The following is a 14475-nucleotide window of genomic DNA, read 5'->3' on the forward strand; positions in this document are numbered from 1 at the left end:
GGGCCATTTATATGGATACACCGTAATAACATGGGAATGGTTGGTGATATTAAAGTCCTGTTTGTGGACTTCTAAATGGCCACCATGGTCACCACCCATCTTGAGGAGTTTGCCCCCTCACATATACTAATGTGCCACAAACAGGACTTTAATATCACCAACCATTCCCATGTTATTACGGTGTATCCATATAAATGGCCCACCCTGTATATTTAATTTATACAGTGAGTTGTTTTAAATTTGATTACTTTATTCAGTTTCTGTACCTGAAAAGTACTGTAAGACCACCCTGAAACCTAAGAAGCATTGGTTATTTCATTACGTGTGCTTTCTGATGGTTGACAATTACTGAAATCGCTGATTTTGACTGCAAATGGAGTCAATGTAGTTTCACTGTAACAGACATTTTATTGTTGCTAATTGTTTGGCTCGAACTTACTAATTGAGTGAGCATTTAGTAGGCTACATGTTCTTCTCCTGCCGTGTTAAATAGAACAATTTAGCTTTGTGCTTTTTGCTCACCGTTTGTCAGCTGTGGAAATCGCACAAATTTGATCTCTTCGCCTTCTGTGTTTCATCAGTGCTTTCACTATGCATATTCATGCATGCTCCTCTGCCAAAAGCAACGGTGTGTGTGAGAGTGTGGTTGTTGCATATATGTTGAAGATGTGAATTTAGTAGATGTGAAGTCCCTGTGCATTCCTACCCACACATGCCTGCTCTTATATATGATTGACACATCTGACACACAGCTTGCATACACAGACAGACACATTCTGTCAACTTCCAGCTCTTTTCTATTTTGCAACATTCTCCCTGCTTGTGGATACACACAGATACTCAGTTTCCTGTTTCAGTCATCCTACCTTTTTGCCGAGGTGTGATCATACCTCACCTAGCCTCCCCCCACCTTCCTTTCCTCTCACTCTTTCCAGCTCTGTCCCCCTCCCCTCTTTCGCTCTCACAGTCACCAGTAGGCTGAAGTGACACCTCATCTCAATCAGTTTACCTCCTCAAACTTGCAACATCTGCTCCCCTCTCTTCCTCTCCTCTCCTCTTTTCTCTCGTGTCCTTCCTGTGAGCGCCCCACCACTGCGTGAGCACGCTGCCTGTGTCATTTTCTGTACCGTCACTTTGCTCTGCCAACAGCCCAAGAGGAACGTGCACCAATCACAAGAGGCATTCCTCCCACAAATAAGAAAAAATTAAAATTCACACACCTTTAACATTCGTTTTACACACCTGAAGGCTTCCTAAGGCATGCTTCAGGTGGTTAGGGCACCTTGAGGTTTTGTGACTTGATCTTTAATTTAGGTTTAGATTATGTTGGTGTCGTTTCAAATCTTCGCCGCCTGCGTTTGTATGTAAGCAGCATTGAGCATAGGTGAGGGAATCGATAAAGATTTCGGGCTGTTGCGGTTTGCTGCAAAAGAGCTTGATTACACCAAGATGGGAGGGGTGGAAAAAGCCTAGTGTTTTAATTAATCCGACTGGTGAGGCAGGCGAATGCGATCAGAGCTCCGTTCTCCAGGAGGCGGTGAGCCTGGAGGAATGTGGGTTTATTTTTCCCTGCCTGTTGATTGAAGCCGTGTGATTATTTAATGTAGACGTTTGTCTCTGTGCAGAGAGACCGCGTAACGATTTTCCTTAGCACGGAGGCGGCAATCCGCGTGTACGGGAAAAATGAATTTCATTAGCGCTGCCCTGATTTCATCAAACAACCGACAGCTCCAGACTGCACAGGGTCATGCAGACTTTTATTTACTGTGGTTTTTATACTGCATTATCATTAGTTTAATGTTGCAGTAATAGTCTGTTCAGCTTCTGTTTAGGGTCATCTGATCTCATTGGCTAGTTACTCTGTCACCTTTTAAAGTGGAGGCATCCTATTGGTCTGTTAGAGCTTGACTATTTTTTGAATGAAATGAAATTATGATCTTTTCAAATACTTCACACTCTGATCCAGATTAAAAATGAACACAACAAACGCATATTCTTTGTGTATCTGAGTAGTTGACATGACGTGTCAATCTGTGACAGCAGTAGCCTGTAATGTGCTATACTTAATCTAAAACTACTTTTTAAAATAATTATAAATGCAGTTTTTATGACCTCATATTAATTGGCAGACTATATACATTTTTTGTTGTTTAACATGTCACACTACAGGACTATTTGTTGGAAATACTTTAGTGAAGGACTTTTTCTGACTTTCAAGAGAAACAGAATCCTGGCAATAACAGTAATATTTTTTCAACGCATCTGAAAGCATACACTCAATAATGTGAGAGCCGGTGTAACCCCCTTCATTTCCCCTGTGAGGAGACAGACACTGCTTTACACATTTCACTGCCCCACACCAAGACCTGTCTCAGACATGACACAGGATGACTGGACTGAAGTGAAGAAAGAAGGAATAAAGCTGAGAATTGTGGTACGTTCTGGCATTTAGTTGAGTGACTGGTGTTGTGATGTTGTTGAGGGAGCCTAAACAGGCTGATGCATATAGTATGTAATGTGTGCTGTTATATTTCACCCAGTTCATCAAAAAATACAAATTTACATTATTTACTTTTGTGTCATTTTGTCTCATGCCTATATTGTATATTTTCACACCATATTGTTTTTTTTTCTGTCTAACACAGACATAGACAATTGCAGTTGTTACACAGCAATTGCTACACAATGACAGTTCACATGGCTGAATAACAATGTCATACGAATGAGAATTCTGTTCACTTAAATGAAAGGTGTCACCAAGTAAATTTATATAGCTGGGTGTGTGTGTGTGTGTATATTTATTATGTTTAGTGTGTATATATATATATATATATATAGAGATATAGATATAGATATAGATATAAAATAAATAATAAATTATATATGTTGTTAAAAATAAAATGTATAATTAAAAAAAAACCCACTGAAAACCCACTGGAATGACATTAATATGAGTAAATAATGACAGAATCTTCATTGTTGGGTTAATTAACCCTTTGAATCACTCCATTATAGGTCAGAAGTTAGCATATATGCTTATGTAGGCGATGCATCATAAAAGTTCCTGTCATTCTCTACAGCATCTGCCTAATAAAGCAAAAGACTTAGGCTAAAATCACTCTTTGGCAGTGCTAGCAAAAAGAAGTACACCATTTTGACTTGACAGGGATGCAGATGAAAATGAGAAGGGGAGCTCGATCCAGCTCAGTGAGTTTATATTCATATTAATATAACAGAACCCCTCTGAGCCAAGGCTGTTAGTTCGGGGGCAAAAAGATGTTGTGTCCCACCGTCGGGCCACCCTCATGAGGACGTGCCTGCATAGTCACTGGCATCTCAGTGCACTGCTTTTAATTTTAGTCTTCATTTAGCACAGCACCCCTTGATGATCACCTCTGCGCAGCGGCGCGCCCTGCTGGCAGGGGGAGAGTTTACGCAAACGCGTACTCTTGAGAGCAAACGCACGAAATCATGCACACGTATACATACATACACACTCTCACACCTGCAGGGGGCACCCCGTGGATCTACAGCTGCGCAGTGGAAAACAATAAAGCCTGCAGAAAAAAAAAATCCCCTGTGCTCCTGAGAGACCTTCATGCACAAAAGATTGTGCACGGAAAAATAATAGTAATAAAAATACAGACAGACTGACAGATAAGCAAGCCAAGAGAGGGGAAAATAAGCTTGAGTAGCAAACAAGCAGACACGAAGTACAAGGCCTCTCAGACATTACAGCGAGGTGCTCGGCCTAGTATTCCACATTTCCTCCTTGACACGTTCTTGACAGTCCTTGTGATAAGGTGTGATGTTTTATAATGTTTGTGTTTTGCTAGGCAGGCTAGACGCACATAGGCAAGTTTGTTTTTTGGGCCTCAATGCAGTCCTTGGGGTTCGAGAAGTTTTCTGTGTTTTCCTGTGCTTTTCATGTTGGGCGAGAGTATAGGAACAGTAAGAGAGGCGAGCAGAAGGAGGCTTTACTCATTTCACCTCTCCATCCATCCCCCCCCCCCCCACCCCACACACACACCTCTATCTCCATCCGTCCATTTGGGCACGTCGCAAGGAAAAGCATGCAGACACTAATGTTGCACTAATCACCGGCGTACAGAACTCACAGCACGTCCACTCTCCTCTCAATCGCCCTTAATCAGCCAACACATTTCAATTAGCATATTGTGTTTAACCTCCCTTTCATCTGCCTTTATTAGTGGATTGAGCTGTAGTCAGCCTCTTCACCCCCCTCCGTCCAACCCTGATTCTCCCTTGCTCGTCTCTTCTGTATCGGTTCTCTCTCTCTCTCTCTCTCTCTCTCTCTGTTCCACTTTCCCAAGGCCTTGAGTTTTGTGCCACTGTGATCTTTCTCAGTTGATAGGTTCAGGGTTGCCCGTTAGACACACAGTAATGCAAAATCATTTACTCATCCTCATGTTGTTCCGAACCTGTATGACCTGTATTAAATTCTTTGTCTATACAGTGAAAATCAATGGGATCCAGTGTTGTGTTAGACCCAATTGGCTTTTAATTATATAGTCAAAAACCATTTGAAACATTCTTCAAAATATCTTCTTCTGTATTGCGCAGAAGAAAGAAAGTCATACAGGTTTGGAACGAAATGAGGGTGAGTGCATTTCTGGTTTGTTAGCTTATCCATTTAAGTTTGTTTGTTTGTATACGACGATCATTCTGGAAGCACGTTAGGATAATGAATGCTCAAATAATAGTTGGGATTCATGAGGCTCATGTCGGCCCAAGCATGTATGATGTTTTTTTTTATTCTGTGGAACACAAAAAGAGTAGTTTAGTAGACGTTTAGTCTTTTCCTAGTAATAAAAGTGTGCTGTCAAGTTGTGAAAATGACCAAAAAATATATAATTAAAGTGCTCCTAATGATTTGGAATGAGAGTGAGTAAATGATGGAACTCACCCCTTACCAATGGTTTATTTTCTAGTTGTAGTGTATTTTGACAATTTAAGACATGCAAAACCATGGCAGCCCAGTCTCCCTCCATAACGTCACCATGAGTAAGCCATGACCCCCATGTCTGACCCCTCCTCTACCATCTAACCCTCATGTGATCATAGTGCTGCTGACTAACTGTCACCCTGCCTTCTCTTTCCACCCTCCCTGCCTGTCGGACGGCCCATAGGAGAGCCTGCCCAGCTGCAAGGTTTGTTCCCCCTTATCTCTCTCCATTCTTAGCTAGATTTCCTGAATGAATGACCCCCCCTCAGGCACACATACATCTCTCACTGCTTGAGTAGAAGGAGCGGGGCTATAGTAGAGAACAGTGCATGATTGGTCACATAAAGGGGTCATTCCATACTTTTTTTTTTTTTCATTCATTTATTTTCCCTCAGGCCCCTTTAATTTAGTTTTTCATGCTCATTTTCCATTCTCTTTTTGACCCACAGAATTAAACGAGCAGTTTTTTGCCGCATGTGAAATAAGAAATGACTCAGGAGCCCCCATCCGTCGGCAACAGTCTTCGCAAAGCCTGAATTGCATTGTTACAGATTAAAACTATAATGTGTTTGTGGACTTTCCCAAAATATTGCTCTTGCCATTAGTTATATAGCAAGTGGAGTAACAGCATCTTCTTTTATGGTGGTATAGTTCATACTGCGGTTTATAAATAATAGTCTATCTATCCTACGTCCTCCTTGTTAATAGAGAATAGAAGCTGTTGCAATGTACTTTGAATGTTGGCGGTGGTGCTATAGTCAGTGAGCTTGGAACTAAGATAAGAGCTTGAGCTAGAATGAGCTTTCGTTAAAATAAATGGAGCATTTTGTGTCTATCTATCTATCTATCGTTCTGTCTGTTTGTTTGTTGAAACTTTTTCAAAACTTTCAAAGACTTTTTAGCATAATAAAATTCATCATTCTTAGAATACATGGGATTTTAAAATTCATTCTGCTTCTATACATTCAATTTGGATTAAACAAAGTACATGAAACTCTTTTTTTTTCAGTAGTAGAATATTGAATATAAAAATATAGAATATGATGTCATAATATGAGCCCTAAAAATGAACATAAAAGAGTGTAACCTTAGTTATATTATCATGTCATTTGATTTCCATATCCAATTCCCTCTGCCAGTTCACACATAAAAACACACGTACACCCACACACATTGCCATAGTGGTTATTTGTGCATGGGGCTGGGCCAGGGGCATGAACACACATACACCTGAATGAGACTGCTCTCCAGAGAGTATTGCTAATGTCACCGTTAATTCTTAGTTATTCATCCCAGTGATTCTGATGCCTGGAGCACGAGTCACACGTGTGTTGTCAAGGCAACACCACATAGATGCTTGACGTTTGACCCCAGGGTGTTCTCTGTGATGTCATAATAGTCTTCTTGTCTCAACTGTGGGTGCGCTTTTCCATATTTGAATCTTTGTCTTGTCACATCACAGCTATTATTTGTCGAAAATCCGTTTTCGTGTATGCAAACAGTTACTGAAGTCGATAATTTCTTTAGTGCAGAGTGAAAGATTGTGGGATTGATTGTTTGTGGGATTGATTGTTGTATCATGATGAAGATGACTGGTGTTTTTCTTGAGCTCTTTTTTTTTTTTTTTTTACAGGGAGTGATGCTATAGAGCAGCGCATTTTTATTTTGCTGTAGGTAATGCCCATATCATGCTGTAGAGACACACACACACTTACTCAAATACACACACACGTACATGGAGACTGGCCAGTAAAGGAGACCTGGCGTGGTCTCTCTGTGTCAGCGCAGACTTAATGAGGCAGCACACAAGAAGCTTTAGGAGTCAATGGATGTAGATAATGTGGATGAGGGTTCACTTCACTGAGCGCCTGTATTTGCAAGCCAGTGTCTAGCCTAGGGCCACACCGTGTTTGTGTGTCTGTGTGTGTGTGTGTGTGTTGCCATACTCCAGCCCCCTCCATTCTGTAGTTATGAGAGCAAAAGAAATCATCATTCCTTCACATTGCATGTCACTCCCTGTTATCCAGCCCCTGATGTCTCTATTGTGCGCGCCGAGCCGATGTTAGGTTGAGTGGCTTTGGTGAGAGCAGTTATTCCTCAGTGTTCTGATGTTTTAAAAGGGTTGGGTTGGTTTTTATGGCTTGTTAATGGTGTGGTGCTCTCTACTGCAGCCCATGTGGCAAGTACGTGAGCATGGGAACAGATGACAGCCCCTCATGCACATCATAGACCACCTGGAGCTAGCCAGGCGGAACCTCAGAGGAGCCGGGCAACGTTTGAGGGGGGATGATGGAGGGTGCGCTGCTAGAGGTGAATAGAGAGAGAAGTATGAGGGAGTTGAGCTTGACCAAATCTATGCAACACACGTGCATGGTTAAACTCATACACATCTGCATATGTTTGGCTTTTACTACACAGGTCTCTGGAATACTTGACTCTAATTGGCCATAAAAAAAAAAAAAATTGTATAATGACTTCTAAACTAAATGGTAACCGATTTGCTACATAGATGTGCTAGTTTTATGTCTCTTGTGGCAGTCCGCGGTCTCATTTCACTCATGTAATAAAGTAATCTAAAATCATTTTATGTCAATTTTATTTATTTGGTACACTTTGCGACGGGTCCTGGCTACACTGTTGGTGGCAACCGTCTGACTGTATATATCATGCCTTAAACACATTGAACTCATAATTGTATAACCTGTATATACTATACTATTTAAAAGTTTGGGGTTAGTAAGATTTCTTTAATATTTTTGAAATAAGTATTTTATGCTCACCAATGCTGCATTTATTTGTAATAAAAAACAGTAATATTGTGAAATAATTACAAATTTAAAATATATTTGATCGATTCTAATATATTTTAAAATGTAAATGTATTCCTGTGATGGCAAAGCTGAATTATTCCAGTCTTCAGTCACATGATATTTCAGAAATCATTCTAATATGCTGATTTGTTGCTCAAGTTGAAAACAGTAAAATTTGTTTGGAAACAGTGGCTCTTCGATGAAAGTTCGAAACAGCTTTAAATCATTTGTAACATTATAACTGCCACTTCTAATCATTTTAATGCATACGTGCTGAATAAAAGTATTAATTTACTTTTTCTATATAAAATTAAAATAAAAACTATAATCAATTGTTATAAATGCTAAGTTGGTTTATTTTCGAGATTACATATTACATTCAGCAGTGTTATTTAATTATTAGTGTTTTTGAAAATTAAATGTATATAACAGATACATATAAATTCAAATAAATGTGAAACATTTAAGACATTTTTTTTTTATTTATGAATAAAATGAATAACCAGTATAGTTCTTATTGTACCGTTCACAGCTCAAACATGCCACATGACCCCTAACCTGCTCCATGACCAAACACCAGTGATTTAATTCCTTTACCTTCTCTCTCTCTCTTCCTCCCTCCCTCCTTTGAATAGCCCCCACAGAGAATGTCATGTTGAAAAGGGAGTGAGGCAGCAATGTTTTGCCGAAATGTTTGTTTGCAAGGCTGAGTGATGTCTGATCCCCCTGAGAGCTCATTTTGCCACGTTTGCGCTTGATTTGCTTCTTATGCTGTTTATTAAAGGTAATTACAAGCTGTTTGGAGATCTATAAGAGAACTGCTCAGGGGGAGCCTCCTCCAAAAGGTGTGGGAACAGAATGGAAAATGAGGTACATTTGCGGCCGACGTTGCGAAATCACATGGGTGTGGGTTGCAGGTGTATTTAGAGGGAAGACTGCATAGGAAATGTGTCTTTAGCTGATCTGGTGTACTGATACATCATAATCTTTAACACAGGAAGTTGCTAGGTCTGAATGAATCTTTGGCGTGCTGGTATGTTAGCAGCATGTGTATACATATCTTTCTCTGGTAAATCTGGTAGAGGTGCAGCTGCCCCGTTTCCCCACTTCCCCTCCTCGACCGTCCCAGATCCGTCCAGGTGTGTCTCAGCCAGCTGCCGTGGAGGGGAAGGAACAGCAATATCAGGAGCTCGTCACTCTCCCAACCCTCCCTTCTCCATGCCGTGCGGTAATTGTTAAAAAGACAAACAAGCTGCCTGCCTATCTGTGCATAATGAAAGGGGGCCAGCCGCAATTTGCTCCTCACTTAATTCGTTAAGTATTCTGAATTTATTTTCTCGAGTGACAGTGGCATCTGTCGTAGCTGGCGAAGAGGACTTACGTGCACATGACGTTACACAATGGATGCGTGATGATGGGGAAAAATGTGATAAGGAAGGATTATTTCACCCAAATTAAAAAATTAAAATTTTTAAAGTTCTATCTGTTCTTTTCCATGCAAGTACAACACATTGACTGAATCTTTAAAGATTCAAAGAGGACAGATATATATCATAAAATATGATAGGATTCATTCACTATATTCCAAGTCTTCTGAAGCCATTTATTTTTTGTATTTTTTTGTATTTTTGGTGTTGTGAGGAATAAAATTATTCTACTTTGCTATTGTTAAATTTCCTCCACGATCATTTCCATCATAAGCATTCATGAGAGCTCTAGTAATATCCAGTTGTGAATGAATCATTCTTTTGAGTTGGACCTTTTCAATTCAGTCAATTCAGACCTTTTCTGTTCTGTTGATTCAGTCTGAATGATTCATTCATGAATGAGACTTATGTGGTTCTAAATTTAAAGAGGACTTGAAATGTAGAGCATGAGTCATTTGGACCATTTTAATGATGCTTTTTGCTTGAAAACTCCAATCCCCATTCTTGGTAATTGCATGGAAATGAGTGGCCAGTGCATTATAAAATGACCTCTTTTTGGGCCACAGAAAAAATAAAAAGTCAAATTGGTTTTGGATCATCATGAGGTGAACTGTCCCTTTAAGGAGGTGAATCAAGGTCTATAGGGGTGTGTGTGTTAACAGGAGTAGAGTTGAGAGAAGGTATAGATCTTGTATCAACACAAGTTGACCACAAGCTTGTCTAATTGATGTCAGAGCAGCAGAGCGATACAGCAGGTGATTCAGCGGTTCCAGGTAAACTCTGCAAATAAAGCCCCCTAAATACTGACTGATAATTAACATCTGCTGTCTGGTGTGATCTTGCCTCTGCACATCAGCTCAGTGTGTGAGTATATATGTGTGTGTGGGAGGAAGGAATAAGCGGATGTCACAGATCATCAGTGCTCTATGTGAGATGCGCAGGAATCAGGGGAAGGCACACTCTCGATGGAAGGGCGGGGGTGGAGGTCCCAGAGAGACGGGTGGAGGCCCCTCAGAGTGTGTGCATGTGCTCAAGCCCGTGTGTGGGAGAAGGGGCCACCTGGGGTCGGACTCTTCAAAGGCCGCTCTCTGAGGAGCGGTGAGAGGTGCCTGTATGACAGGAACCCTGGCTTTGATCCGGAATAGGAGTCAGAGTGGGAGAGGAGATGGAAGGCAGGAAGGAGGAATCCAGAAGGGAATTCAGAGGTGTGACTTGTAGATAAAAAAATAGTTGGTGTGGGACACGGTAGATCTATGATAGGCCTATCCCCTGTTAGGCTTCTTTTAGGATTCACTCAAAATCTTCACTTTTACCCTGTGGGTATGCCTCTAACATGCCTCAGCTGTTTGTCTGTTGTCTTGTTTTGTTGTATGTATATCTCTGCGTTCAGAGGCATTCTGTCTTTTATGATTCTCATTTTGAGTTGCATCTGGTTTATTTAGAGCATTCATTTCATTAATTAGAGGTATATGGCTCATAAGTTTTCAGATTTAACTTGCAACTTTTGCAACTTTATTTAGACTATAGACTGATACCTCAAATCATGCGATTTATTGAGGTTGCTTTTTAAGACTTTTGACTGATGCCTTTTAAGAGTTTGAACTTAGGATGCACAATATATGTTACCATATCAGATATTAGAGATTAAAAAACTGTATCCGTTAGGATATATTAAAATAAAATAATTATTATATTGTAATACATGTTATATACAGATATATTACATATGCCATGTTTTATTGTGCATATTATATAATGTAATATCATATGTAATAAAATATTGTGTATGTATTATTGTAATTTTTTATTGCTTATTTCTGCTATTTTAAATTTAGATAACATTTGCCATCTAATGCTCACTTAAAGGTAATCTAGTTAATCCTTTAAAACAGTAATAATGTAATAACACTCTTAAATGTAATCTTTAGCAAATCTGAAAATGTATAGCTAATTTTCTGTACATTGTACTGTAGATTATAATGGTGGGAATATTGTAGTTCAATTTAGTGTTTAATTTTTTAATTTTTTTTTATTTTATTTGTATAGAAACGTTGGTTATATCAGCTATTTCAGCGTTATCGACCGTATCATAATGAATAAAAAGAATACTGGTATCGGACAAAATTTTAATTTTGTTCATCCCTAGTTTGAACTTGTGCTTTACGCTTGGTGCACAAGTGAACACCATTCAGCGGGCTGTTTAGTTGAGTTGAGTTGAGTTTAGGCTTAAACTGTTGCAGTCTGATTACATCCATACTACACAGTATGTCTTTTTATGGACCTAATAACTTTGCACAGAATGTAAATTATAATGTGTTGTGTTTTTGTATGTGTATAGACAACCTAATCCAGAAGTTTGGGTTGGAGAAGGAGCTCTGTGATTGGCTCATTTTTTTTATCATGCTGTACCCTCATTGGCTATTCATCATCACTAAAATTTCCAAATATCACCTTAAGCTTGTACAACAATTTCAGATGGCGAATCAATGGAGAGATTAAGAGAATGATGTTAGAAGAAGATTATTGTGCATCATAAAGATTGAGGGATGCGACAAATGGCCGAAATGGGGAGGGATCAGTGGGTCAGAGGAGAAATGGGGGAGATTTGGCAAGGAACTAGGGATGAGATGAGAGGAATGCATGATCAGTGCCTTTCCCTCCCTTTTTGGTACAGAGATGTTGCGGGAGGAATAGATACAGAGGGAGGGAGAAAAAGAGAGAGATGAACTGACCGGGTGCTGATGAGGGAGGTTGACCTTCGGAAGTGAGTGAGAGCGAGCAAAGAGGATGAGGCTGGCTGACAGGGGCTCTCCTGGTTTTTGGCAGGCTCTCAGTCTGCACGGTGAGCAGCTGGACTTCATTAGGCGCTGGTGTTAATTACTGGGTCCAGGCTGCAGCCGCCCGCACACACAAAACACTCACCGTAATTCAGCCAGGGTCACCTTGAAATTGATCATTTACCATCAGAGAGATGAAGACGGACTGAGTAGAGTGAATGAACGAGTGACACTAACTATATAGTCTGTTCCCAAACCTAGTGATGCACATTCCAGACATGAAAACTGTTCTATGCATCTTAAGATCTATTTTTTGGGCAAATTCTAAGGCTATTGAAATCCTTTGCAGAGATGCAATCCCATAATGCATTGAAATAAGCTCAGTAAAAAAAAAAAAAATTCACAGAGAGAAACCATTTTAAGAATGTACATTTCATTAGGCACTGAAAGTTAAAAACATTGTGCTATGTACAGTGTTTGTTGTCTGTTAGCAAACTCTATTGAAATCCAATTCCAAATCCCCAGGTGAAGTTCTATTTGTGTGGCATACTTTTCTGCCTGTGTAGAATTTTCTAAATCTTCTGTTTTTATTTTTCAGCATTGTCTATACTTATTTTAGGGGGAAATCTTCACAGTTTCACCAATAAGATGTGATAGAATGTGATGAATGAAATGTTTAGAACTTCCTTCATAACAGTTGTTCTAGTTCTGGAGAAATTCAAGGAATTTTTCCAGAGCAGATTCCGTGTGGGCCTACTTGAGATTCCACGATGGTTATGTTGCTGTCTTGGAAAGGTCGGCATTGAGGCAGCTCGCTAGATTTTGAAACAGAGTTGTGTCTAGTAAAAGAGCTGTGAAACAAAAGCAGCTGTTCTTTAGCTAGTGACAGAAATGGCGAGTGTTAAATGCTACAGCTGTAGCAGATGCCGCGTATCGTCAGATACGGGGTGAAGTCGCAGTCAAGGCAGCAGGCGCTTCGGCTTGGTTTCCTGTGACAGCGGCCTGCAAGGTCAACTTCCCTGCGGCGGATGACTCAGCTGACCAAACCAGGGAAAAGGACCGTTAAGGACTTGAAATGTGTGGGAGAGAAAGCTGGCAGAAAGCACAACATTTGGAGATTATTTTCCATCCACTGCTGTGGGACTTCTTCACACTTATGATAGCTCTGTCACACACATACACGCACAGTTATACAATTACTTTAAGTTATTCTTTGGAGTGAAGCACATGGTCCTACCTTGGTGACACTATGGTAATTACAGTACAAGAGGACAAAGAGAGACAAATGGAAGTCGAGGAGGAACGAGAGAGAGAGAAAGATGTAATAGTTGGCCTGACGCGTACACGGTCCCTGCGTACCAGAGGCGTACAATAGAGCGCTTTTATTCAGCATCCTCACAAAACAAAAGTCTACCACTCTCTGCTCTCAATAATACAAAGGTCTGATACAATCTCCTTCTTAATTCTCAACCATGTCAGTTTTTCAGGAATGTTTTTGCCTCCTCCCTGAAGAAAATCAATGCATTCTGATTTGGTAATTTCCCATGGTGCCACGCTTTGCGCTCCCTGCGCTGAGAGAGGTGACAAATCCGGTCATGGCGGCGTGAACCTTTTTCCCCCTCCCTTCCCATCTTCCTCTGTTTCCACCCTGCTTTTGTTTGTGTTTCTCTCTCTCGATCTCTCTCTCGCCGTCTCTGGGTGTTGCGACAGAGTGCGAGCTCAGAATTTGTTGGAATTTCGCAGCCCTTCCCGGTGCTCTGGTGAAAAACACTCATTTGTGACGGTGCCAAGCTGCTAATGGCGGATGGCAGGGTCCGTGCCGAATCCCACCTCCGCTCCCCCGCGCTCGTTATTCCGTGCTCGGCGCCGTTCGCACCCCTCCCCTACATCTGCCAAACTCAGCTGCGAGGGAGCGGCATAATTATCCCGCCGGAGCCTCAGACGCCTCCATGCCGTCACAACTGGGGCTTCATTAGAGACCCGCAAGAATGCCCCTGTGTGTGTATGTGTGTGTGCGAGAGAATGTGTTACGTTTATTTGAAGATATTTGCGCGCATCCCTTTGTGTGTTTGCATGTTGTCTATGCGTGCGAGTGTGTAGCGAAGCGTGGATAGTTGCTCCGAGAGTTTTATGTCCATGGCTTGCAGCACGAGTGTTACTTTGGTGCTGTTCGTGTACGTGTTTGCGAGTCCTGTCTGTGCTAATATTCTGGTGAGTACACCATTAATGAGTGTGTGGCGTGTGGGTGTGTGAGGAGCTGATGAGTCGGGCTCAGAGGTAATTTGACTTCTTAGAGCTACAGACCCCTGTGCCAACCCCCCCAGCCCCCTTCACCAGCTGAGCAGTCCCCGAGGAAGACCGGGTTTAACAGGGCCTAGATTCCCCCACTTACAACACACACACACACACACACACTTATATACTGTCAAAGTAGCGCTCACTTCAAATGCACGTTAATAATGAGACATTGGCCTCTTCTAAAGGCGCCGGTCCAT

General features: G+C 41.0%; 1 protein-coding gene across 7 annotated transcripts in view; it reads left to right on the forward strand.

Annotated features, from left to right (window-relative positions):
• znf423 (zinc finger protein 423) overlaps positions 1 to 14475 on the forward strand; it is a 156361-nt gene that overhangs the window by 85728 nt on the left and 56158 nt on the right. For 5 of the 7 annotated variants that reach the window (XM_079873773.1, XM_079873775.1, XM_079873774.1 and 2 more), the window contains one exon: positions 5151 to 5171. The exons of the other annotated variants lie outside the window; for them this stretch is intronic. In XM_079873773.1, the coding sequence (XP_079729899.1) occupies positions 5151 to 5171 (21 nt within the window). The remainder of the gene's footprint in view (positions 1 to 5150; positions 5172 to 14475) is intronic. 7 annotated transcript variants of the gene reach the window in all.

Source organism: Squalius cephalus (genome assembly GCF_949319135.1).
Source record: "Squalius cephalus genome assembly, chromosome: 6".
In the NCBI taxonomy this organism is placed as follows: domain Eukaryota; kingdom Metazoa; phylum Chordata; class Actinopteri; order Cypriniformes; family Leuciscidae; genus Squalius; species Squalius cephalus.